At 40.7% G+C, this 27,208-nt stretch overlaps 1 protein-coding gene across 4 annotated transcripts in view; it reads right to left on the bottom strand.

Moving 5' to 3' along the window:
- LOC149254502 (DNAse I-like superfamily protein) overlaps window positions 1–27,208 on the bottom strand; it is a 192,468-nt gene that overhangs the window by 84,786 nt on the left and 80,474 nt on the right. For all 4 annotated transcript variants that reach the window (XM_089460185.1, XM_089460187.1, XM_089460184.1 and 1 more), the window contains exon 4: window positions 18,399–18,448. In XM_089460185.1, coding sequence (XP_089316311.1) covers window positions 18,399–18,448 — 50 coding nt within the window. The remainder of the gene's footprint in view (window positions 1–18,398; window positions 18,449–27,208) is intronic.

The raw sequence follows: 27,208 nt of genomic DNA, 5'->3' as shown, positions 1-27,208 counted from the left end.
AGAAAACTTTAGGGTTGAGAACAGATTCAGGATTGCAACAACCTCACTCAGCCAGGGAAAATGCAACCCACAAGACTCAAACTAACTAATAAGACTAGGTGACAAAGTTGTAAACATCAACAACATCAAATGGAAAAAGAAAGACAAAAAATATGCAGACCATGTTACCCCTCATTCTAACAGGGGTACATATAGATTTTTTTCACTTTGCATTACCACCAATGTGAGCCCAAGGATACAAGTCAAATTCATGTAAAAATCATGTGAGTCCATGTATTTAAGTGTCCTAGTCCTTATCATGGTCGGCCATGGCAGATCCCTTTGGCTTAAGTTTCAAGTCTTCTTGTCCTAGATAGGATTGGAGGGTCTTGGATGGATCTCATTGGGACTCATGGTTTATGGGAGCCTTGGTATGTAGCAGTGATCACCAGTGCATGGGCCAGTCCAGCCTGCATCAAGGTGCAACTATGTCTTGCCACATAGTTATGAGTCATACAGTCTATATGTGTCCTTGGTGTAGTATTAATCAGATAGTTCTCAACATGGAAATCTCACAATTTCAGCAATTCACATTTCCCAAGGCAGTACATGCTTCCCGATGCATATGGTCCCAAAACTAAAAAAGTCAATTTGGTCTCAAAATGCTCAGAATAGAGTGAAGATGACATGCCATATTAATAATTTTCCAAATGTGAAGGAATTGTCCAAAAACACGGAGTCAAAGTCTTTCCAATGGCACATGGGGGTTCCAGCTGACAAAACATGGGCAGGTCTTAACATAATTTAGTGTGTTATATCAAAAGTGGTATACAATTTAGCCAGGAAAAACCTACACGACAGACTTTCCATGTTCTCTAGGGAATTGAAGATCCCTCTCTCATGCTTGATGACGTGGAACATATGGGTCAAAGAATGGCAAAGCAGGGCTTGATCTAGCCAATGGGGATAATGCCACGTGGAATAATGTACAAAATCAGCTAAAAGTCAAGGAGTTGAGGGAAAATCACCAAGGCCATTGAAGGTCAAGCAAAGGTGACCAAGCCAACCCTCTTGCTAGCTATTAAAGTTAATTCAAGAGAAACATTGGGGTCAAAGCAGTCGTTAAAGGTCAAGGGGGACATTGCATCAATTTGTGGACAAGAAAGTAATTATTAGAAGGTCAAATCAACTCTCAAGGGACTAAATTTAACCACCAAAGTACCAAGTCGAGTTCTCCATGGACCAAGTCAAACCTCTAAGCAAGCAAGTCAAACTCCAAGCTAGCCATTGGGTCTCCTCAAATGTAATGTTGAGCACCCAAGAACCAATATTCTTCACCACTTCATCTTCTAAGGTCAATGCAAGTGGAATATTGTGTTGATTTTTGGTAGTAGCTACTGCCAGTATTCAAGTCGACCTCAAAATAAAATGTAAAAAAGAGGGAAATTAATTTTAATTTTTAAATTTTAAATTGATTATGTAGGCTCCAAAAATCCCATGTTGGCCCAGCCAAAAGACACACCACTTCGACAGCCCTAATTCACTATAAAAGGACACTCGACCTCTCCATTTCATCAACCTCACTCAATCAACACATGACCTCTCTCTCACATGTGTGAAGAAGACAGAAGAAGAGTTCGAGCTTTCTAAAGAAGATAAATTTCTGAAGCAACCAAGTTTGACTAGCATCTGACCATCATTGACCAGCTCTTGATCTTGCATGTGTGAGCTACACTGTTTTTGAGCAGTTTGACCAAATTTCTAGACACGTTGACCGAGTTGTCTGGGAAGCTGTACGAGGCCACATTTGACATTGTTGACTAGGGTTGACCAAATTTTGGGCAGCAGCAAGAAGGCTGAATTTTTGGTCTGTTTGACCAGGTTGATCTGTATGATTTCTGTGGTCTATTTGACCAATTTTGACTAGGCAGATCATATTGTAACTTTGCTAAACTCTAAGAATTTCTCCTAGAAAAATATTGTTGGGTTTTCTCCCGAGTTTGGGTTTCCCAAGTGAAAATTTGTGTCTCTTTGTATGCTTGGCTATCTCTTTATGATCCTACTATCATTATTGCATTACTGTTGAGATTTTCTATGTATAACTGCTAAATGATGAATGTGACATAAGTAAATTTCTTTAAGAAATCACTGGAAGTATCAAATTAGAAAATCAGAATTCTCCTAGAAAATCAACACATTGGACCTAGTCAAACTCCCTTAGTGAGCAAAATCAATGTGATAAAACTATTTTATTGTGTCTTACTTAGTCTCTGACATGTGGATGAAAAGCGATATTATTATTTTGAGAATGAGGTCAAACTAGCCTCTCTCTCTTTCAAGTTGTTTTGGAATTGTGAGATCAACACTTGCCATAACAGGAATTTTATTTTTACAAAAGCTTTGTCTCTATTATGTGGGTTGGTTTTTTCTATTTCATTTTTTCTTGGTACATGTTGTAAAAACATAAAACTAGTAAGGATTACACAAGCAATGAAGGGACAATCCATTGAGAGGCTACATAGCCACAAGGAGAGAGTGGACAAGGCACTAGTATTCTTCATTTATTTTGTTGTAGGTACAAGCAAGTTGGAACCAGAGGTTGGACCAATCCTAATACGGGGTAATTCAATTGGGTGATGATCTCTTTTACCACACAGTTGACTCGAAGAATGGAGATGTCTTGCTAGAGGCCACTCCTACTTGGAACCAGTATGATGTGGAAGATCTTAGACATAGGTGGTGGCAACACACTCCTTGATTTCAAGATCACCTCACTATCCAAAGTACATGACCAACTTAAAGGTGAATGTGATTCACAACCCAACCATCTAAAAGGTAAAAAAAAATCCAAAGTAAGCCATTTCTAAACAGCAAATGTTTCATTTTAAAATAAAAGAACTTTTAATTTTCTGTTTTAGTTAGATTTACTAGCTTGCTCTTTAAAGTTTTATCATAATTTAGCAGGTAACCTTTTGGGTTTTGAGCATGGAAAAGTCCAAGGGATCAATATACTTTGGTTTTAAACTTCAAACACATTATTGTCACGAGTATAATGAGTTAAATTTTGCAAATATACAGTAAGCTACAGCCATATCTTTACAAATTTTGCAAAATATCGAAGGTACAATGGCTTTTCCAAGTAATTTTTATCATAAGCCCCTTGTAGAGAGTGCCCAAATTTGTTTTTATAAATAATATCATTCATTTGGAACTAAAATAAAGTTACTCTAGAACATAGAACTCTCATTTATTGGCTGGAATTTATTTCTGGGCTTTCACCCCATGGGGTTTGCCCCAAAACCTCTGCAAGAGAATTCCCAGCTAATTGAAAATTCAATTTTGTTGTAGGTTTAAGGCTTACGAGTGGTCTAAAGTGATTTACTTTTGATCTCCTAGCTTTCCCATCCCTAGATCTTCAATCTAAAGCGTTTCAACACCATTGGGTGGCCCCTTTAAAAGGTTTTTGCTACTAGTTTCTGCATTTTTTACAGAGTTTCCAATTTGCAGTCACATAACAAGAAGCAAATTAACACAGAAAACCTTCTTACCAAAGGTCTAACTCAAGAATAACTTATAGATTTGGAAAGTATATTAAATTCCCACCTATTTGAACTACTTATATGCTATATATAGTCTGTTTTAAGTAATTGATATTGTTGGTCTGTGTTAGAAATCGGGTATGCTTTATAGTTTAATTTATATTTCTCTTCTTAGGTAACTGCTTGTGAAATGAACAAGAGTGATCTTCAGAATAATCAAGAAAGAAGGAGAAAGATGGAGTGCCTGCAGCAGCCTCGATCCCAGATTGAGGCAGGTTAGGGTTTTTTTGTTTCTAGGTCTCTCTGCACACCGCCTACCCCGGTCACACTCCCTGCCTACTCTCCACCGTCTCCAACATACCCGTTGTGGTCTCCCTGACGCTTCCTTGCATCACTAACTATCCTGGCAGCTAGCGCGAACATCTCGTTGTTTGTCGGTTACGGAATATGGAGATGGATCAGGTGGACTACTTAGAGGATCCCTTTGCATCAGTTCCCATTTGGACGACCATACCCCCCCCCCAATAACGGATGTGTCGTTGTCTTCGATACATGCTTCCCTTGACGGCTACCCCTAGGCAATTTCCCTGCCCTCACTCTCAGATCTCGGCCCCTCGTGTTCGGTCGACCATCTGCCTAATGTCCCTCTCGCTTGGTTGGATTCTGTTACCCCTCCTCCCTCTCCGGCATCCCTACACTTCCTGGCCTCCTGTATAGACCCTGATCCCTCTTATTACCCACCGGTTATACTATTTCTCCCCCTGTTGGCGTTTCGACCATCCCCTCATCCTCTGTGCCGAAACAAAACCCTTTGGATTTACCCTCTAGTCCTTGCTCATCCCATCTGAATACCCTCGTTTCCGCTACCCCCTCTTCCGGCTTTTTCGAAGGGACTCCATCTAGTCCAGAGGTAGGCGATACTGACCAGAGAGCGGATGAATAGGATCTCCCACCTGAACCCTCCTTGGAAGCTCAGCCTAGCAAGCAAGTAAAGCAGGGCAAGAAATCCAAGTGTGTTAAAGCAAAGAATCAAGACGTATCTCTCCATTTTGGGGAGGGTATACAAATGGGGGAAGTTGTAGACACTGTGGACCAGGTCCTGGTTGGTCGCATTCGGGGTTGCACATACTCAACAGCCAGGCTTCAACAGTGGATCTCGGAGATTTGGGGGCACATTCTATCAGAACTTCCGACTGTCACCACCTTGGCTCGCAGTTGGTTCGCCCTACGCTTCTAGAGGGCTGATTACACATCATGGGTACTCTCCAAATATTGGCACATTGAGCTCACCCCAGTGTTGCTCAAGAGATGGAGCCCTATGTTTGATCCGAGAGGGAACAATTAGGCGTTGGACCCCTATGGGTAAGACTCCCTGGATTGCCCTTACATTTTTGGTCTGATGACATATTCAAGCACATAGGCAACGCTCTGGGCACTTATCTGGATCATGATAAATCATACATTTCATCTGGCAACATGTCCCTGGCTCAGATACTAGTTCATCTGGACACTAGGGAAGGATTAGAGGAACATATCACTCTCTATTGGAAGCACTTCACACACATTCAGATTCTGGACTACAAAGGGGTACCCTTTCGATGTCGTCGTTGCCATAAAGTCGGGCATCTCTTCAAGGAATGTCCTCTGGTAAAGAATACCTCTGCTACAAATCATCATTCGGTGGATCAGGAGAACATCCCAGATGCTCCAAATCGTCCCGCGCCCTCAGGCACGATACCTGCGATTTCTGCAAAGGCTCGCGAGAAGAAGCGCGACACATCACATTTTAGGCCTCCCTCGCCTCCTCTGACCAGGGCACGGGTGGCAGCAACTGCTGCACTTTCTTCGAGTAATTCCAATCTCTGCTCTTTTGTCAATTCCCTTACTTCCACTGCTTCTGTGTTATTCTCCATTGCATCGCATAGTAGTTTTGCTTCTGTATCGGCTCCCCCTCCTTATCTTGCCCCTTGAATAATCCCCCCCCGATCTTTTCCTGTACTCCTCCCTCCTTCCCGGAGCACATCTTATCGGGTACATCCTCAAAGGCATCGGACTCTTCTATTCGCTCCCACTCCTATAATCTTTGATCCCTGAATCGCCCTCCAACCCAGGATTCTTATGGTATTGGTTTTATCTCCCCTCCCAAGCCTCTGAAACCATCTCGGGGCCGCCCCTCCTCTATCTCCAAAGCTATATTACAAGCTGGTATTGATGTGGTTGTTGGTCGTCAACTAGCTATTGATCGGGTTCTTAGAGCACAGAACACCCTGGTATCTTCCCCCTTATGAAGTGGCTCTCTTACAATTGTCGAGGGTTAGCTAGTCCCGTCAAAAAACTAGCCTTCCACAGACTCTTGAATACAGAGAGGGTGGATGTAATCTTTTTACAGGAGACACTCGAGCTTGCTGATCACATTATCCCAACCCTTGAATTGCTGATTCTTGGTTGGCAATTTCATGCTTTGGATGTGAATGGGAGATCTGGAGGCATCGCATTGGGATTCAATCCCAGAATGATCAAATTATCCAATATCTAGGGAGGGATTGGATACATTGGGGCGAACATTTATGCATCTGATCTATGCTTAGACATTAGGTTGATCAATGTATATGGACCCTGTCATAACCGAGTCACCTTCTAGGAACATCTCCTCCGATCAGGTCCCCTCCAAGCTGATAATATTATATTGGGGGGTGATCTTAATTTTTCAATTGGATATGCTGAATCATGGGGACACAATGCACAGACTGATACCCTATCCGATACATTTGAAGCCCTCCTCGAGGAGCATGGGTTAATTGATATCCCCTCAGCTCGACTACAACCAACCTGGAGGAACAAGAGGACTGGGGAAGCAATGTTGGCCCGAAGATTGGATCGCTTCCTTATCAAGGAGAGATTATTAGGGAGGTGTTGTAACTACAAACAGTGGGTTGGATCAGGGGGTATGTCAGATCATTCTCCCATATATCTTGAAATCAGTGGCCATGATCACAAGCCCAAAGCACCTTTCAAATTCAATGCAACATGGTTGAAGGATCCTGAGTATATCCATCTTGTATCTGACTATTGGAAGGCCAATCCTCCCAGCTCGGGATGGAACATATCGGAGGGGTTCTCTCATAATCTCATCAGCCTCAAGTGTATTTCTATGAATTGGGCCCATAACAAGCGATTGCATGATGATGAATCCCTTCGAACAATTGAATCTGAGATTGCAAGTCTAGAGGATGAGCATGGAAGAGGCTATCTGTCTGATGATTTTAAGACACATCTCACCTCTCTTGTAGCTGATCGGGATAAAATACTGAAGGACAGGGAAGAATCATGGAGACTCTAAAGCAGAGCTATATGGCTGAAAGAAGGGGATAACAATACGAAATTCTATCATAAATTTGCCAATGGTCGCCGAGCTATCAATACTATTTGGCAGATGACAAATGATCAGGGAATGCAGGTTCATTCATTTCAACATCTGGCCTCTCTTGGATCATCACATTTTCGGAATCTATATAGGGCTCCGCGCAATGCATCATTGGCAGAAATCATAAGAGTGGCTCGTTTATTCCCTCGCTATGTGGATCAAGAGGATGTTGAGGATCTGCTTAAGCCTATCTCGATGGGGGAACTAGAGTCCACACTTAAATGGTTTAAGAAGGATAAGAGTCCCAAACCTGGGGAGGATCTTCTTAGCATTATCGAGGATTGCCGCACATCGGGATGCATGTATGATGCCTTCAACTCCACCTTTATTGCCCTCATACCGAAGACAGACTATCCTGAATCCTTCAATGATTTTCGACCAATCTCGCTCTGCAATTGTATATACAAAATAATGGCCAAAATCATTGCCAATCGCCTTCGACCCATCCTCTCAGCACATATCTCACCTGAGCAATTTGCATTCCTCAACAACCGCCAGATACATGATGCAATTGGGACAGCACAAGAGGTCCTCCACTCTATCAAGACAAAGAGATTGAAAGGTATGATTTTAAAGGTAGATCTTTCTAAAGCTTTTGATCGTGCAAGCTGGTTATATCTTAGAATGCTTCTAACACATTTGGGTTTTCCTCCAGAGTTCATCAATTGGATAATGTGTTGTATTACTAAGGTATCTTTCAGTGTTCTTATTAATGGCTCGACTTCTCCATTTTTTCATGCAGAAAGGGGACTCAGACAAGGATGTCCCCTCTCCCCACTACTATTTTTGCTTATCATGGAAGGACTTAGTAGACTTATATCTGAAGAGTATCACATGGTGATCTGAAAATGAGATCTTAAATCAATATTAAGGTATTACAGACTCATGTGCAGGAATGCCTATATTATTTAGTGCAACGGATCGAAAAGATTGCGAATAATATAGACAATGAACAGTTATAAAACATAATAAACACACACATCAACACAGCAAATAATCAAGGAGTTCACCAGACTTCCTGGCTACATCTCCTGGTCCAGCTTTCAGTGTCGACCTCTATATTATGTCTTCAAGAACAGAGTTTACAGGTGTGAGCTCAATCAGAGCCATAACACAACAACAGTGATATTACACAGGGATTTCACTCGAAAACCTCGAGTCTAAAGAGTGCACAGACTCTCCCTCTTAGTGCCTTTGATCAACTGTTCGTAGTTGTGTGTTTCTCTGACTCTCTGTCTCCCCTCTATCTCTGAGCAACTGCCCCCCTCTCTGTGCTTCCATAGAATGGCTTTTAAGCCTATGGGCATTGTCGGTTCAATCCCCTTCTTGGGCTCTCTGGCTCCCCAACCGCTGTCTGTTCAAATCCTTGTTGAGCGTTAAACAATCATTGCAAAACACTCTAAGGTATGGTGGCCACCTATTTTCAAACGGAAAGGACCAACGCGGGTGAAAATCCCCGAAAATACACTTTTCGTTCATACACAACAATACATGGAAATACATTGAAAACCAATGAAAAACCCAACTGCAACATTAAAGCCGGACTTCAAATGATATAAAGTTCGCCCTATAATCTTCTCCGGTCCACCTTTTATTGTTGTCGCAAGCCCACCATTGATCCATGATCTTCCAATCCAACGGCTGACAGCGATTTTGGGCGGCCTACATGCACGAAGATTACCCGCCCGAAAAAGCGGTTTTCTCTCTCCTGCGGCGTGCTACGTGTCAGCCAGTGTATGGAATCGGGCAGAGCCTCTCCAATACCACTTACTGCCTGAAGTCCGCCCGAAACACCGCTTACCACGGAACTCAAATCCTTTGTTGTTTTATTTCATAACTCCTTCGGGTCTGTGCATATCGCGTAATCTTCGAGTCATTTCCCTTTGTTGTGTTGCAATGCGATAAGTCGCATATCACATGGTCTTCGGGCCTGCGGATTAAGTCCTCCCCTTTGGAATTTGCGATGCAATAAATGTTATCTCCACCGTTGATCTGCGTGCTCGATCAACGATCCATGTTAAGTCGCTGGATCGTGATCGCAATTCCCATAAGGCTGCCTCCGATACACTCTACTGGCCTGCTCCGATGCGATATCGCTCATTCAATCTGGTCCTTTGATCTAGCTGATCCGACGACTCCAGTGCAACTAGACTTCATTCTTTGTTTAAATCTGTTTTCCGCCATTCCTTCAATGTTTCTCTGCAACACTCTGTTTTCCGATAGTTAACATATATGAAGACTTAGACTTAGAGGTTTTAGTATCCATTTTGGATCACGCCTTCCCACTGAAAAGCTTTTGGCCCACCAAAAGTTGGTTTTTAGGCATCGATCAAGTGAGGATACAGCTCCCTCACTTGTTTAACTTCTATCCATCGTGCTTTGCTTGGATTTGAACCTTTGAGCCCTACTCTCAGGTACTCAACATCCCCTCGATGCATAGTTCTCACCTTCCTGTCCAGAACTGTGTCTTCCTATAACTCATTGAGATATTCAGGCAATAGATCCTCAATAGAAGGCAACTGACTTTGCTCTTCAGGATCTTCAATCATTGATGGTTCATACAATCTCAAGTTTTCTGCATTAACGATTGAATAGATCTGCATATAAGCTGGCAAATCAAGGCAAAAAGCATTTTCACCAATTTTATCAAGTATCTTGAAAGGTCCATACCTTATTGGTTTTAGCTTCTTACCTTCACCTTGCATTCTGTCTTTGCTGATGTACAACCAGACTTGATCACCAACTTGAAAACTATGCTCAACTCGATGCTTGTCATGTCTTGCCTTGTACTTGGCTTGACTTCTTTCCAGTTGTTCCTGTACTGCCTAGTGAATTTCCTGGATTTGTTCAATGAACTTGGTTGCTTTGTCCACATCACTATGTCCATCAACTGCTATGTCTTTACCAAAGACAAAATCCAAGGGAGACTTTGATATAAAACCAAAACAAGTCTCAAAAGGAGATCTCTGAGTAGAAGAGTGCTTGGCATGGTTGTAAGCATGTTGCACATAACACAAATGCTCATCCCAAAGCTTGGGATGCTTGCTGCAATAGCCTCTGAGCAACTGGATCACTGTCCTGTTGACCACTTCTGTCTGACCATCTGTTTGTGGATGAAATGTTGTGCTCTTCTTCAATCTGGAATAACCCAAAATGAACCTAATACATTCTGATACAATAGAAGTGGGTAACCCAAAATGAACCCATACATTCTAAAAGAACAACTTTGTTGTTTGTTCAGCTGTAACCTGCTTGTTACATGGTATCAAAATACACATTTTACTGAACCTATCCACAACAACATACAAATAATCATGACCTTTCCTAGATTTTGGCAATCCCCCAACAAAATCTATGGAAACGCTTTCCCAAAGACGAGAAGGAATTGGAAGTGGAGTGTACAAGCCTAATTTTCTATTACTGGGCTTGCTTGTAGCACACATAGTACACCCTTTGATATATCTAGAAATTGTCTCATGCATTCTTGGCCAATAACAGAACCTTTGCAATTGTGCAACTATTTTACTTACACCAAAATGACCTGATATGAGAGAAGTATGCGCTATTCGGATTATGTTAACTCTTTCAATTTGTGGAATGTATAACTTTCCCAAATGATATAAGAGTTGGTCCTTTACATAATAATCAAATTCTTCTACTTGCTTGCCATGAATTAAAGTTGCATATACATCTTTAAAATCTACATCTTGAGCATATTGTTCAATGTAACTTTCATGCATTACTGAGTTATGCTTAAGTATAGTAGATGCATTTATGATTGGTCTTGACAACATATCTGCAACCTTATTGTGTATGCCCTTCTTATATCTGATGACAAGATGAAATTGTTGTAGAAAACCCATCCACCTATAATGTCTTGATTGCTGCAATTTAGTTTGTGAGTGCAAATATTGAAGTGGTCATTGATCTGTGTGTGTGATTGTTTCCTTACCCATTAGGTAATGTTTCCACTTTTTCACACTTTGTACTAATGCATACAATTCTTTATCATATGTGGGATAATTAACCACTGCAGAAGTAAATGTCTCAGAATCATAGCATATGGGTTTTTCGTGTTGCATCAACACTACTCCCATGGCATAGTCACTGGCATCTGTCTCAATCTCAAATGGATGTTGAAGATCTGGCAATGCTAGTACTGGTGTTGTACCGATTTTCTCTTTTAAGATGTCTAAGGCTTTTTGTTGTTTGCCTCCCCACTGAAACACATGTTTCAATCCTGTTAAAGCATGTAATGGAGCTGCAATCAAAGAAAAGTTAGCAATAAACTTTCTCCAGTATTGTGCTGCCCCTAGGAAACTCCTAACCTCTGTAGCAGATTTGGGTTTAGGCCAATTCACAATGACTTCAACCTTAGAGGGATCTATCTTCAATTCACTACCCCCTACAATATAACCCAAATAATTTAAAGATGCTCTGCCAAATTCACATTTTGACAGTTTTACATAGAGATTTTCTCTTTTTAAAACATCTAAAGTCTGCTTTACATGCTTCACATGGTCTTCCCATGTCTTACTAAAAACAATAATGTCATCTAAATAAAAAATTACAAAATCATCAATAAAAGGTCTGAGTACATCATTCATAACTCTCATAAATGTAGCAGGATCATTAGTTAAGCCAAAAGGCATAACCAACCATTCATACAGTCCTTGCTTTGTCTAAAAAGTAGTCTTCCATGCATCCTGTTCTGCAACTCTGACCTGATGATAACCACTTCGCAAGTCTAACTTAGAAAAGTAAATTGCTTCTTTCAATTGATCTAATAAATCATTAATACGAGGAAGAGGATAACGATTCTTGATCATTATTTTATTTAGTGCTCTATAATCAATGCACATTCTCCACGAACCATCTTTCTTTCTCACCAGCACGATTGGAGATCCACATGGTGATGTGCTTGGTCGTATAAAACCTTTATCAAGCAACTCCTGTACTTGCTTCTTTATCTTTGCATTCTCTAAAGCTGATAACCTGTACATTCCAATGTTAGGTAATGGAGCATCTTGCTGCAAATAAATATCATGTACTATTTCTCGCTTGGGTGGCAAACCTTTTGGTTCTTGAAATAGAACATTATACTCTGAAACAACTTTAACTAAAACAGCTTTCTGTTTAGAATCACAGCCTTCAAATGCATTGGATTTTTCAGGATCCTTTGCCTTTACAACCATTAGTAAAAATTGCTTACTTGAATTCACAATCCTTTTCATCCGTCCTGAGTTTACGAGAGAATAGTTATCTTTGAGTTTATGAGCTCTTACAATATATTCTATTCCATCTTTAGTGAGTTGATACTTATTCTCAGCTCTATAGAAAATAGCTTTCCTAGCATACAAGTATGGACTTCCCAAAACAATACCACATACATCCAATGGAACTATATCTAACTCAACCTCATCTACAAATGTTGATCCAATAGCAAACCTAAGTTTACATTGTCTCGTTACTTGTAGCTTTGTTTTATCACACACCCAACCTAATGGATATGGCTTCTCATGAGGTTTTGTTTGTAATCCCAACTTCTTTACAATTGTTTCAAAAATCAAATTTACTTGTGATCCACTATCAAACAAAGTATCAACCTTGTTGTGCTTGGAAATTACTCTAATACGAAAAAGCTCATTTCTTTCCCTCTCATTATTTTCATTATCAACAGACTATGCAGAATTACTTGTGGATGCTTCAAAATCTTTACCTTTAATACCTGTGGCTGTAATTGTCGTTTCATCGCCTGAATCTAATCCCAAGTCCTTCTCAATAGCAGCAGCATTCTTTTTCTCCTTTCCACCGAACTTCTTAGGTTTCAGTTCTAGATGTAAAAACCAGCAGTGTGCCTCATCGTGTCCTTCTTTCTTGCAATGAGTGCATGAAGATTTATCCTTCTTTACAGTGTTTGCTTTCCTCTCCTTCCATTTCAGTTTCTTCTTTTCCTTACTCTTTCTTACAGAATATTTAGATGATCCCCCAACCTCTGGGTTTACATTCTTACCTCTAGCTTCTAGATGTGTGGCTTGAACTGATACATCATCTAAGCTAGTGGGATTAAACATGAGAATAGTATGCTTTAAATAGCTATGAAGACCACCTATATACTTCAATAAAGTCTCAGGTGAGTCTAATGATATACCTAGAGTTAAAGCTCTCTTTCTGAATTCTTGAGTATAACTTTGTACACTTTGACCCTTCAACTGACGAAGAGTTTGCTAACTCATCATTACCTGCTGCATGTAAGCTAAAGGATAGAATTGCTTTTTGATAGCAGAAACAAATTCATTCCAGGTAGAAATGATTTTACCATGTTTTTGCAGATTAGCTTGTGTCTTGCCTTCCCACCATACTAGTGCAGTTCCTCCAAGTCGAAGGCTAGCCAGCTGAATCTTCTTCCTTTCTGAATCAACGTTTTGTACCCTGCAATATACATCAATTTGTCTTATCCAATTATCTAGCTTTTCTGCATTAAGTTCTCCATCATAAATGGGCAAATCAAACTTCACATCTAATTTGATTAAGGAATTTTTCTTCTTAGAAGAGCTATAAGATGATGAGGATGACGAAGGTGATGATGGAGGAGATGGTGGAGGAGGCATTTCTCCTTTTCCTTTGCCTTTTGGAGGGGCAACTAGAAAAGGTTCCTCTGCTCCTTTGTCTAGTTTGGGTGTTGAAGTGCTTTCACCTCGACCCTTCTTAAACTCCAAATACATCTCTTCCACCATAGCTCGGATTGTCATAAAACTTTCTATAAATTGAGATTTTGATCCCAATGGAGTTTCTTCTACCATTCTCCTCTGAGAATAGACTCTTCCAATTTCTGGATTAACCTCAACAAGTTCTCCTTCTCCTAGTCTGAGCTTTAATCTAGTTAGCATTCAAAATCCAACACAAGCTTGTCTAACCTTAACAAAACCAAAACCAAATGCTTTGATACCACTTGATCTGAAAATGAGATCTTAAATCAATATTAAGGTATTACAAACTCATGTGCAGGAATGCCTATATTATTTAGTGCAACAGATCGAAAAGATTGTGAATAATATAGACAATGAACAATTATAAAACATAATAAACACACACATCAACACAGCAAATAAGCAAGGAGTTCACCAAACTTCCCAGCTACGTCTCCTGGTCCAGCTTTCACTGTCGACCTCTATATTATGTCTTCAAGAACAAAGTTTACAAGTGTGAGCTCAATCAGAGCCATAACACAACAACAGTGATATTACGCGGGGATTATACTTGAAAACCTCGAGTTTAAAGAGTGCACAGACTCTCCCTCTTAGTGCCTTTGATCAACTGTTCGTAGTTGTGTGTTTCTCTGACTCTCTGTCTCCCCTCTGTCTCTGAGCAACTGCCCCCCTCTCTGTGCTGCCATATAATAGCTTTAAGCCTATCGACGTTGTCGGTTCAATCCCCTTCTTGGGCTCTCTAGCTCCCCGGCCGTTGTCTGTTCAAATCCCTGTTGAGCATTAAACAAACATTGCAAAATGCTCTAAGGTATGGTGGCCACCTGTTTTCAAATGGAAAGGACCAACGCGGGTGAAAATCCCCAAAATACACTTTTCGTTCATACACAACAATACATGGAAATACATTGAAAACCAATGAAAAACCCAAACGCAACATCAAAGCTGAACTTCAAATGATATAAAGTTCGCCCTATAATCCTCTCGGGTCCGCCTTTTATTGTTGTCGCAAGCCCACCGTTGATCCACGATCTTGCAATCCAACGGCTGACAGCCATTTCGGGCGGCCTATGTGCACAGAGATTACCTGCCCGAAAAAGTGGTTTTCTCTCTCCTGCGGCGTGCTACATGTCGACCAATGTATGGAATCGGCAGAGCCTCTCCAATACCACTTACTGCCTGAAGTCCGCCCGAAACACCGCTTACCACGGAACTCAAATCCTTCGTTGTTTTATTTCATAACTCCTTCGGGTCCGTGCATATCGCGTAGTCTTCGGGTCATTTCCCTTTGTTGTGTTGCGATGCGATAAGTTGCATATCGCATGGTCTTCGAGCCTGCGGGTTAAGTCCTCCCCTTTGGAATTTGCGATGCGATAAACATTATCTCCGCCGTTGATCTGCGTGCTTGATCAACGGTCCACGTTAAGTCGCTGGATCGTGATCGCAATTCCCATAAGGTTGCCTCTGATACACTCCGCTGGCCTGCTCCGATGCGATATCGCCGATTCAATCCGGTCCGTTGATCTGGCCGATCCGACAGCTCCGGTGCAACAAGACTTCATTCTTTGTTTAACTCTGTTTTCCGCCATTTCTTCAATGTTTCTCTGCGATACTCTGTTTTCCGATAGTTAACATATATGAAGACTTAGACTTAGAGGTTTTAGGATCCATTTTGGATCACATGGGGCGCATACAGGGCATCAAGATCACCAACGATTGCACATTGATACACTTATTATTTGTAGACGATATCTTGCTTTTCCTTAACGACAGTATGAGGGATCTCACTGATTTACATTCAGTTATGCTACTATTCAGTTCAGCCACTGGCATGGAGATCAATGACAATAAATCTACCATTACTACATCTGGATTCTCTCCCCATGAGATTCATTTCGCTCTTCACAGATTCCCCTTTACATTACAATCTTTGGATGAAGGACTCAAGTACCTTGGGTTTCGTCTAAAGCCTCAACACTACAAAATTGTAGATTGGATATGGTTGGTAGCTAAGATTGAGCACAGACTCAATATCTGGCATCATAAATATCTCTCAAGAGCCGGACGCCTCGTACTCATAAAATCAGTTCTGGAAGCTACTCTTGTCTATTGGATGTCCTTGGCATGAATCCCAAAGGGCATCCTCACAAGGATTCAAAAACTATGTTGCAGATTCCTATGGAAGGGAAGTCAAGAAGGAAGATTATATGCATGGGTCTATTGGGAGACGATTTCCCTACCTAAGAAATGGGGAGGGTGGGGCTTAAAAATCCTGTCTCATTTCTCCTCTGCTCTTGCAGCCAAATTGGGGTGGCAGATTCTCACATCTCGTAGTCTATGGACTGAGGTTGTCCTCCAAAAATACATTTACCCTCTCTGCATTCTGGATTGGATTAGACTACCCTCTTGGAGCAGAACGGGCATATCGATTATATGGAAAGTTGTCCTCAATTCTATATCATATATCCATGATGGGCTAACCTGGCAAATCAGGTCAGGCTCCTCTGTCAAAGTTGGTCTGGACTCATGGACAGGAAGTGGCAACGCATATAGTCTTCCACAAGAACTGATTACTCATCTATCCAATTCAGGCATCACACATCTTGATCAGATAGCAGATCCTGAGAACTCCAATCTCTTTTCTCAAGCCTGGAAATCAGCTATACAACTGGACATTCCAGATATATGGCATCAAGATTGGTTAAACTACATTAATGCCCTCATTGAATCACATGTCAGGATTATTGAAGGGGATGATGAATTGATTTGGGCAAAGGCTAAGCACGGCAAGTATACACCTAAGGATGGATACCCTGTCATTTTTGTTGCTTATCGACCACCAGTGCTTGAGAGGTGGTGGAGCATACTGTGGATTTTGAAAGCACCCCCCCCCCCCCCCGCTCTCGACTTTTCATGTGGACGGTACTCCAGAATAAAGCCCCCACTGGGGATAACCTTATGAAATGATCTTTTAATGGTCCTTCATGGTGTTGTTTATGCCATCAAAACTCTGAAACCATCCATGAGTGCAAGGAGTATTTGGATGACCAAACCTTATAAGATAATACATGAGAGGAGATTTTCCCTTGAAAAGTGTGCAATGGAACCACATTGACCAAGCAAGATAATATATAATATTTCATGGAGAACTGTGCACTTGAGAAGTGTTAATATGCCAAACTAGGCCGGAGCACTCCCCTAGATGAAGCATTCAACAACCATGAAATGCCAACACCATGTCAAATATAGCAAGGTTAGCTAGGGCACTTCCTCCAATGCAATAACCAACTCCTCAAATGAATGACCACCATGGAGAATGTTAAAGGTGGTTAGATCTCCTCAATAACTGTGCCAATAACAACCTAGAGACACCCACCACACGCCATAAATAGAAATGGTAGTTAGAGTGCTCTTTACCATGCAACTCAAGAAATACTATAGAAATGTGTGCAATAAGGTCCACTTTGCTTCTGATATCAACCTCTACAAAAAAGGCATCCTAGCAGCATATGCAAATGTGTAAATCTACATGCAAACCCCATCAATATCTTCAAATCATGACCCATAAGTGGGACAACCTAGGAGAATGTGCATCAAGGAATGTTCTAATAAAATAATCAAAACCATGTGCTGTAAAGAGAAATCATGTGCCAAGGCCCAAAACCATCAACTAATTGCTAAAACCATGGGCACAAGAGGAAGGATACCTAGGACATTGTGCCAAAGTGGGGTGTTTACAATAAATCCCCAAAAATCCCTTGCAATAGCTCATAAAGCTTAGGAAAACCATATAATCACTCCAAGTCACCAATGCGCAACGTCAAGGAGCAACTAATAACCCATATTGCTTAGGAAAACCCTTAGTTGATGGTTATTCCTTCCATGAATTAGCTAGGGATTGATCAAGAGGGGATTATGCTAAGTCAAAACCCCATTAAGGCACCCCATAGTCTACCAAAAACCTCTTGTGCGAGATGCAAACCTCCAAGACGATGCCCACAAGAGATGATGAGCCATGAACAATATGCGTTCAAAACTGCAAAAATATGGCTCCTCAGCCATCATGCTCCAAATGCAGCCTTTTTGGGCAGGGTCTTCAACTTGGAAATGGCCCTATGCAATATGAGGGGTGACAGACATCATTCATAGCAAAAATCCAAGTGAATAATTGTGGATTTAAGGAGTTTCTGTTCATTGTTCTCAACGTTTTATCCAACTTCAAAAGCATGTGTTGCAGAACTGCAAAGACTTTTTCGCAGATCTGGAGTTTTTGCTCGCTGCTTTGAAGGACGAGGTTGTAGATTCAAATTTTTTCAAGTACAGATCTGCGAGATTTTTGCTTTGGTCTGAGACCTTTTGTTGCATATTTTGAAGCTTCAAATTTAGAGCTGATGGAAATACCCCACTAGAATCAGTAAGTACTGATTCTGAAGTGAGAGGTAAACTGTTGGTGATGGGCAATCTTCCTAAACCGTCCACTCAAAGCCCTTCAAAAAGAGCGTGGTAGCTTCTTCAGAGGGCAACTTTGGGTGATAACAGTAAATAAATCTTGTCATCCTAAATGAGCTAGCTCATACAATTATATTCCATGTTCTTCACTTTGCGTGCCTTATATGTTCTTGAGAATGCTCTGAAATTTATCCATCAATAAATGATCGATTAATCTTCTCATGTTCATGGCAACCAATATAAAATGCTATATTTCTAAACAAATAAGTTAAAGAGGATGTAAGGAAAGAATCTAGTTACTTCAGGCAATGTGATGGAGAGTGTGGAAATAACTTGCTCTTTACATATACCTGCAATTTAACATGGCATGTAAAATTAGATTTACATGTTGCTAGTATGAATACATCATAGAGTGGATTATCCATCTTTACAAAATACAACATCACAAGTATTGATAAAATGCAAATACTCTTAAAGGTCTCAGGATCAAATTATTAACACACACAAAAGTTGATTGATCAAACATGCAGGCAACTTCTTGATTTGCAATTTAGTGATTTGTGTGAAAGCATGAAATCAAGCATAAAGACAAAACTAGGTAGAGAGGACAGCAACTTAATGAAATAATAGAAAGACTTTGCCTCAGATAAAATTCAGAATACCTGGTCTGTGGATCAGGTTAAGCATGATTTTGCTAGTATGAATGGAACTTTAGTGCAGATGCCTATGTGCTGAAAACATAAAATCAAGAATAAACAAACATCTAGGTAGAGACGACATCAACTTAATTAAATATTTGGAAATAGTATGCCTCGGCAAAAATTCAGGTTAGATAGTTTGTATTTTAGATTAAGCATAAATCGAGTAAAGAAACCTCTTTAAGCTCTTGTATGTATTTTATATTTCTGACTAGATTTCAAAACTTAACGTTCGGATCTGGTTTATTTAAAATTCCAGTCATGAACCCTTTCCGACCCTTCCCTTTTAACAAACCATTTCATGGTATCCTCAACAAAAATCCAAAACCATATTGTCTCCATATGTTATAGCAATGATTCCCCTACTATATTTATTGACCTTCTACATAGAAATAGAATCCTGAAACTTGGAGCTGCTTTTACTTAATATAAGAATCCTGAAACTTGAAGTTCATAACTGATCCAGGGTAAGAATTTAGTGGTCAAAATTCAAAGTGTGTGACAAAGCTCGAAACATGTACAATTAGATAGATCTCGGTGATCTGAATCCAACGCAGCTCGTTTTACTCAAAACTGATATCGTATGCTCCCAATATCGTGTTCTTATCGAATTCTCAAACAGGCAAAAATTTGCAGAATTGGTAGGTGACTGGACATTTTGGGCCAGTGGCAGGCTGCCACTTGGCCACTCCTGATTGGTCCAAAAATTCAGAATTTTATTGGCTATGGGTTTGAATTTTTTATTAATATTGTGGTTGACTATGTAATATTAGCCAATGAGAGAAAGCCACATGGGCCAATCGAAGGCTGCCATGTGGCCTCCAAAGACAGGCCAAAAAATTGTTTTGGGTCCAGATCGAGCACTCACAGGAGTTGAACTCAAGACCTCTACCAAGCAACATAAGGCCTTTACCAACACGCTACACGGAGTTTCTTAACATGTATAGGCTTCGGCTTTCATTTAAAGTTAAATGTTGGCGCCTTTGGGGATAGGGTCGGGGCTAAGCCCCAGCCCTGGTCACCGCACCCACAAGGATCCAGGGGCAGGACCATGGGCCAGGGCTTAGCCCCAGCCTCGTGGTCACCGCCCACAAAAACAAGCACCAGACCATAATACTCGGAACTGTTGGCGGAGTAATGTTAGGGCCCAGCCGGGGCACATAGCCCGCAATATAACCAAGTGCGGGACGTAGCGAAGGGGCCAATTACAAGCGCTCCGACAAGGGGCCAGACCACAGTCACATACGCATTCAGGTGACCACAGTGCGAAATCGTCCGCGTTGACAAGAGGGTGCCAAGGCATGGCCCCAGCCCCGTGTTGAAGAATCTAGGGCAAATGCTGATTTAGAGATTCTTCTTCAATTTGATAGATAATGTTTGTGCTGTCTTTACCTTCTTATGCTTATCTTCATTAGGTTAGAGTGTTCTTCAAACAATTTATCAAATAGAAGATCAACAGTAGAACATGTACACAGTATGTTGGCTCCAAGCCAGGGCAAAACCTCTCCTCTTGAGAGTAAAACCCTTGAATCTCTTCTTATGAATGTTTAGTGTATGAATACCAAGACCTTTTACAGATTAAGGATTACCTTCAATAGATGTTGTCACTATCCCTTGCATTGTCTGGCTTTTAGCTTCACAGTCTTCAGCGTCTACTGCATATTATCTTGACTTCCTCATGCATTCAGCTCCTTAGCACAACTCTCTGTTTTCTGGCTACTATAATCCTTCGCTTGACTGTGTATGGAGATCTTCGGTGAGCTGGCAATGATGCAACCAATTTATAACTAGAGAGCCCAGTTCGTATGTGAAACAGGTTTCATCGAAAGACAGTCATTACAGTGCGGATTTCATAGTTTCATTGATTGCGTTTAGTACTTCCACCGAGAGATATATATCACTAAGAGAGTCCTTATCATCCAAGCTATTTTTGAGTTCCTGCGGTTCTGTGTTTTTCTCAGTTCGCTGTTGCTTCAGAGATGTCCGAGATCTGAGCTTGTGACGCCGCAATATATGTTATATGTATGAGTTAGCGTTGATATGAAGACAGACCGACGTGTGACGCATGAACTGGGCTGACATAGGGAGCTCACTATTTTCATTTAGGCTGACATGCAAGGGATAGTGACACTCATTTGTTTGAAGCGTAGACCCTTTACGACTTCCATAATATTTATGATAAGATACACAAAAACCTAAAGACATCAAGAAGATGTTCTTGACCTATGTCACACACATCTTGTTCATGAAACCCATGATGCAAGGAATAGCAAATGATTCTTTTCATAATATTATATTTTCAAGTCATAATGAAAACCGAACCTAGTTACGTTTTCTTCAACACTCCCTCTTAACTAGGGAGGTATTCATTAAATGGTACAAGGTTATTCATCACTAAAGAGATCTCATAAAAGAGTCAGACTAGTAATCCATCTGTATAGCATCATGATAACCAACATTGTCATATGGCAAGGCCTTGACTAACAGCTCTATATTTCAATAGATCAGAGCACAATGTTGGCGAGACCAATGATGATAGACACCTTTCATCATTGTCTCTCAAGGTACATACCCACCTAGGTGTTCACCGAGTATGACCTTCTAGGACTATTCTTATCTTGGGTCCCCAACCCTCAAAGAATATCGGTCCTCTTGCCTACTCTTATCTTGGATGCCCTACACATCCTCAAAGAGCATCGGATGCCAGATGATTACTCAATCTTCCATCCTTTCTTCAAAATGAAGACAAGGATGATGTGTTTATCTGTCCCTCTCAACTAAGGAAGATATGTCAACCAAGCCAAGCATATTTCTGAAATACATAAGCTTTTTATTGGGTAGAGACTTTGTTAAAATGTTTGTAGTCTGATCATCCGTGGGGATATATTCCAGCTTCAGCACACCATCTTGTTCCATCTTTCGAATGTAATGGTATTTGTTGTTTATGTGCATTGTTTCCCATGGAATATTGGTCCTCAGATAGTCTTATACAGTTGGTATTGTCACAATATATGATGGTAGGGTCCAATGTTCTAGCAAACAAATCAGATAGCATCTTTCTCAACCAAACTGCTTCTCGACTTACTTCACATGCTGCAACGTACTCGGCTTTAGCACTACTTAAGGCCATTGTCTCTTGCTTTTTGCTCATCCAAGAGACCATAGAGGATCCTAGGTTAAGCATCCTCCTGTAGTGCTTCTTCCATCCTTCTCACTTCCTCCCCAGTCGGAGTCAGTGAATCCTTCTAGATTCACACTTCTTCCCTTTTCATATTTCAGGCAATAATGGATGGTTCCTTTGAGATATCTTAATATGTGTTTTGCAGCTATCCAATGATCATGTCTCAGCTCTATTTGAAATTGGTTGAGAATGTTTACTGCAAAACATATATCTTGTCGAGTATTTACTAGATACATCAAAGATCCTACTAGTTGTCTAAACTTGGTAGGATTTACGAGACTGGATTTAGAGTTTCTTAACACCTTCAAGTTTGTGATCATCGGAGTAGTCATGGGTTTGCATTCCATCATATCAGATTTCTTTAGTAATTCGATCACATACTTTCCTTATCCCAGGTAGATTTCATTTGGCTCTTGCCAAACTTCTAGACCCAAATAGTAGTGCATGAGTCCTAAATCCTTCATGTCAAATTCTGCTGCCAGCAATTTCTTACATTCTTGAATCCTTTCTTCGATCCCAGTGATTAGAAGATCGTCTACATATAGAAGTATGATGACAGGTTCATCATTTTCTATTTTTATGTAAAGGTTTGGATTAGTTGTACTTTTCTTGAAACCCAATCTTTGCAAGTAAGCATCCATTCTGGCATACCATGCCCTAGGGGCTTGCTTGAGGCCATAGAGTGCTTTCTTTAATCTAAAAACATGAGTTTCCCTTTCCTTTACTTCATATCCTAAAGGTTGTTCGATGTAGACTTCTTCATCTATGGTGCCATTCAAAAATGTTGTTTTGACATCCATTTGATGTACCTTCCATTTCATGGATGCTCCTAGAGACATCATAGCTCAGATTGTGGTGTACTGTGGGAGCAAATGTTTCTTCATAGTCAATGCCTTGCCTTCTTCCTGAGAGAAGCCTCTAGCCACTAATCTTGCCTTGAGTTTGTCAATGCTTCCATCGGCAACGTGCTTGATTTTATATAACCATTTAGAGGTTACCACTGACTTGTCTTCTGGTCTTGGGACAATTTCCCAAACTCCATTCTTCATGATAGATTGGTATTCCTCATTCATTGCATCTTTCCAATTTTGATGATTGGTCGCTTCTTCAAAGGTAGAAGGTTCTTCTTCAATGACCTTTGATATGTATGCTACATATCCAGAGTATCTATTTGGTTTCTTTCTTTCCTTGAAAGTTCAGTTTGCCATGTGACCTTCTGCTTCTTGAAGAGTGGATGTTAACCAATAAGATATTTTCCTTCCTTCAGGGATGGTGATGGGTTCACTGGGACCTTCTTCTTCATGGTGAGAGATTTCTTCTTCATTAGAAGCTTCCTCTTCAAACATAGGAAGATTCTCTTCATCAGAATCAGATCGAAGATCCTTGGATTTCTTGAAGGTAATGCTTTCATCAAAGATTGCATGTCTTCTTACTATTTGATGTCCTTCCTTTATGTAGATTCTGTAGGCTTTGGAAGAGTTGCTATGTCCAACAAAGATTCCCTTTTTGCTTGAGGGATCTAGCTTCTTCCTTTTGTCCTTGGGAATGTGGATATATACTGGACATCCAAATATCTGGAGATGATCAATGTTAGGCTTTTTTCCAGTAACGACTTCTTTAGGAGTTTTATTGCCAAGAGACCTGTGGAGACTTCTATTTTGAATATATATTGCAGTTTTTGTTGCTTCTCCCCACAAGAATTTTGGTAGGTCTTGATCATGTAGCATAGCCTTGACACTTTCCTCTATAGCTCTATTCTTTCGTTCAGCTACTCCATTTTGTTCAGGATTATAGGGAACAATGAGCTCCCTCTTAATCCCAGCCTCTTTACAGAAAGAAATAAGTTCTTTGGAAGTGTATTCACCTCCATTATCTGATCTCAGGACCTCTATCTTCCTTTTTGTAACATTTTCTACCTTTGTCTTGAATTCTTGAAATTTTGTGAATACTTCATCCTTTGTTTTAAGTAGATACACCCAAGTTTTTCTTAAATGATCATCAATGAATGTGACATAGTATAGATGGCCTCCAAGAGATTTGGACATCGGCCCACATACATCAGAGTGAATAAGATCCAGAATTTCTTGAGCTCTAGATGTATTGTTTGTAAATGGTTTCTTTGCACTCTTTCCCAGGGCATTGCCTTTGCAGACTCCTTCATGTTCTTCTTTAAGATTTGGAATCCCATTTACAATAGAATTTAGGGTTGGAAGAATTTTGTAATGGAGATGGCCCAATCTTCTATGCCATAATTCACATGGGCTTATTTCAATGTGGACAAGTGCTTGATTTTGAGGGGATGAGAGTTTGTATAGTCTGCCTTCTCTAACTCCAACGATTCTAGCTTTTTCAATGCTTGAATCTTAGGCCCAAACTATTACTTTACCATCAATAAAATCAACTCTATCTCCCTTTTCTTCTAGAGATGAAATAGAAATTAGATTTTTGTACAAACCTAGAACATATAATATGTTGTTGAGATGAATGTTACCTCCTCCTTCCAACGCTATTGATGTTGATCCAATTCCTTTGACGGGATAGCTTTTGTTGTCACCAAGCTCCACTGAATATGAAGATTTTCCTTTAGATAAGGTCTTGAGTTGCTTGTGATACCTGGTCATATGTCTTGAAGCGCCACTGTCTATTACCCATATGTTTTCATCTTGGAAAGTTCAGAAGAGAGCTTAAAACTATCATTCATTTCTTGAATCTCTTGAGTTTTGGGAAGAGAAGAACTTACTCCATGTTGTTTTGAAGTATTGCTTGATTGGTCCAGCTAAAGATGAGCACATCTTTATCAATTTTTCTATGGTACAGTTGATCTCCTTTATGCCCTCTTTAAACCATAGCTCTGATTCCATGTTGAAAAATCTATGGCAAATGTTGATTTAGAGATTCTTCTTCAATCTAATTGATAATGTTTGTGTTGTCTTTACCTTCTTATGCTTATCTTCATTAGGTTAGAGTGTTCTTCAAACAATTATCAAATAGAAGATCAACAGTAGAACATGTACACAGTATGTTGGCTCCAAACTAGGGCAAACCTCTCCTCTTGAGAGTAAAACCCTTGAATCTCTTCTTATGAATGTTTAGTGTATGAATACCAAGACCTTTTACAGATTAAGGATTACCTTCAATAGATGTTGTCACTATCCCTTGCACTGTCTGGCTTTTAGCTTCACAGTCTTCAGCTTCTACTGCATATTATCTTGACTTCCTCATGCATTTGGCTCCTTAGCACAACTCTCTGTTTTCTGGCTACTATAATCCTTTGCTTGACTATATATGGAGATCTTCGGTGAGCTGGCAATGATGCAACCAATTTATAACTAGAGAGCCCAGTTCGTATGCGAAACAGGTTTCACCGAGAGACAGTTATTACAGTGCGGATTTCATAGTTTCATTGACTGCGTTTAGTACTTCCACTGAGAGATATATATCACCGAGAGACAGTCCTTATTATCTGAGCTATTTTTGAGTTCCTGCGGTTCTGTGTCTTTCTTACTTCACTGTTGCTTTAGAGATGTCCGAGATCTGAGCTTGTGATGTCGCAATATATGTTATATGTATGAGTCAGCATTGATATGAAGACAGGTCAACGTGTGACTCATGAACTGGGCCGACATAGGGAGCTCACTATTTTCATTTAGGCCGACATGCAAGGGATAGTGACACTCATTTGTTTGAAGCGTAGATCCTTTACGACTTCCATAATATTTATAATGAGATACACAAAAACGTAAAGACATCAAGAAGATGTTCTTGACCTATGTCACACACATCTTGCTCATGAAACCCATGATGCAAGGAATAACAAATGATTCTTTTCATAATATTATATTTTCAAGTCATAATGAAAACTGAACCTAGTTACATTTTCTTCAACACCCCGGGGTCACATGACCTTCTACAAAACCGGGAGCGCGGGAGGTTAAGGAGGCAAGCCCTGGGCCACATGTCCTGCTATGTGACCACACTGCCGGCAAAAAGGGAGCGCGGGAGTTATAGCCCTCGTCGAGAAATTTAGGCACCAGCCCTAGGTTCTGCAGACACGATAAGACCGAGCGCCAGGTGTTGCGGGCCCGGCCGGTGGGGGTAGGCAATTAGCCCCGACCCCTGGGCACGTGCCCCCCCATACGACCCTAATTTTTCGGTAGGATGCATAATGGGGTATACTCAGTCAATCATGATAGGGGGAGATACACAACTTGTCATGAATGACAAGGATCACGCACACCCTATGGTGATAATAGGTGAGATCCAGTTACCATAGAGGGTAAGGATCACACCAATCCTATTGTCCAGAGATACCTCAACCCCAAGAGCCCTCAATGCTCAATTCCCTCCTTGGGAGCTCAAACAAGGGGGAAGAGAAATTTATGACTGCAAAGAATATCCCTTCACAAATGTCTTGTCATCATCAAATCAAATGTCGTCTCTGCTCATCTCAGCTTATTTGTACTTCATCTATTTAACACTCTCGAATCTAAAGAAGAATTTGATATCATAGGGGAGCTTAACCTACAACCTTCTATCCAATGACAATAGGCAAGATCCATCTACTAGCAAGGGTAGAGATCACACCAATCCTGTAGTCCAATGACAATTGGGTGAGATCCATCTACCAGCAAGGGTAGAGATCACACCAATCCCAATGTCTGTTGATCTTCCCAAGTTGACCCTGAAGAGTCAAGTGGTAGAACACTTGCATCCTCTATGCTTGAGGGAGATCCACTTGTTATGCAAGGATCACACCTACTCAAGTCTTCTCAACCCATTAGCCAGATGGGGAGGGAATCCCAACAAGCCCTGCTTGTGGGTAGGAAGCATAACGGGGTATACTCAGTCAATAATGATAGGGGGAGATACACAATTTGTCATGAATGACAAGGATCACGCACACACGATGGTAATATTAGGCGAGATCCACTTACCATAGAGGGTAAGGATCACACCAATCCTATTGTCCAGAGATACCTCAGCCCCAGGAACCCTCAATGCTCAATTCCATCGATGGGAGCTCAAATAAGGGGGAAGAGTTATGCTCAGTGTTCTTGATCAACCGAGACCCTTACCCAGGAGGGTCACATCCATAAGTCCAAGTTGCTCTCTAAAAACCAAGAACTTCCCTTTCAGCAAAGCCTTGGTGAGAATATTTGCTATCTACTCATTTTTCGATATATGATGGAGTCTTACAACTCCTCTCTGCACCATGTCTCAAATGTAATGAT

Source organism: Pinus tabuliformis, chromosome 7, assembly GCF_031772625.1.
Source record: "Pinus tabuliformis cultivar Carrire ecotype Pingquan chromosome 7, CPIR1, whole genome shotgun sequence".
Taxonomy (NCBI): Eukaryota; Viridiplantae; Streptophyta; class Pinopsida; order Pinales; family Pinaceae; genus Pinus; species Pinus tabuliformis.
The sequence above is the reverse complement of the archived record's forward strand: the minus strand, read 5'-3'. Positions and strand labels throughout refer to the sequence as shown.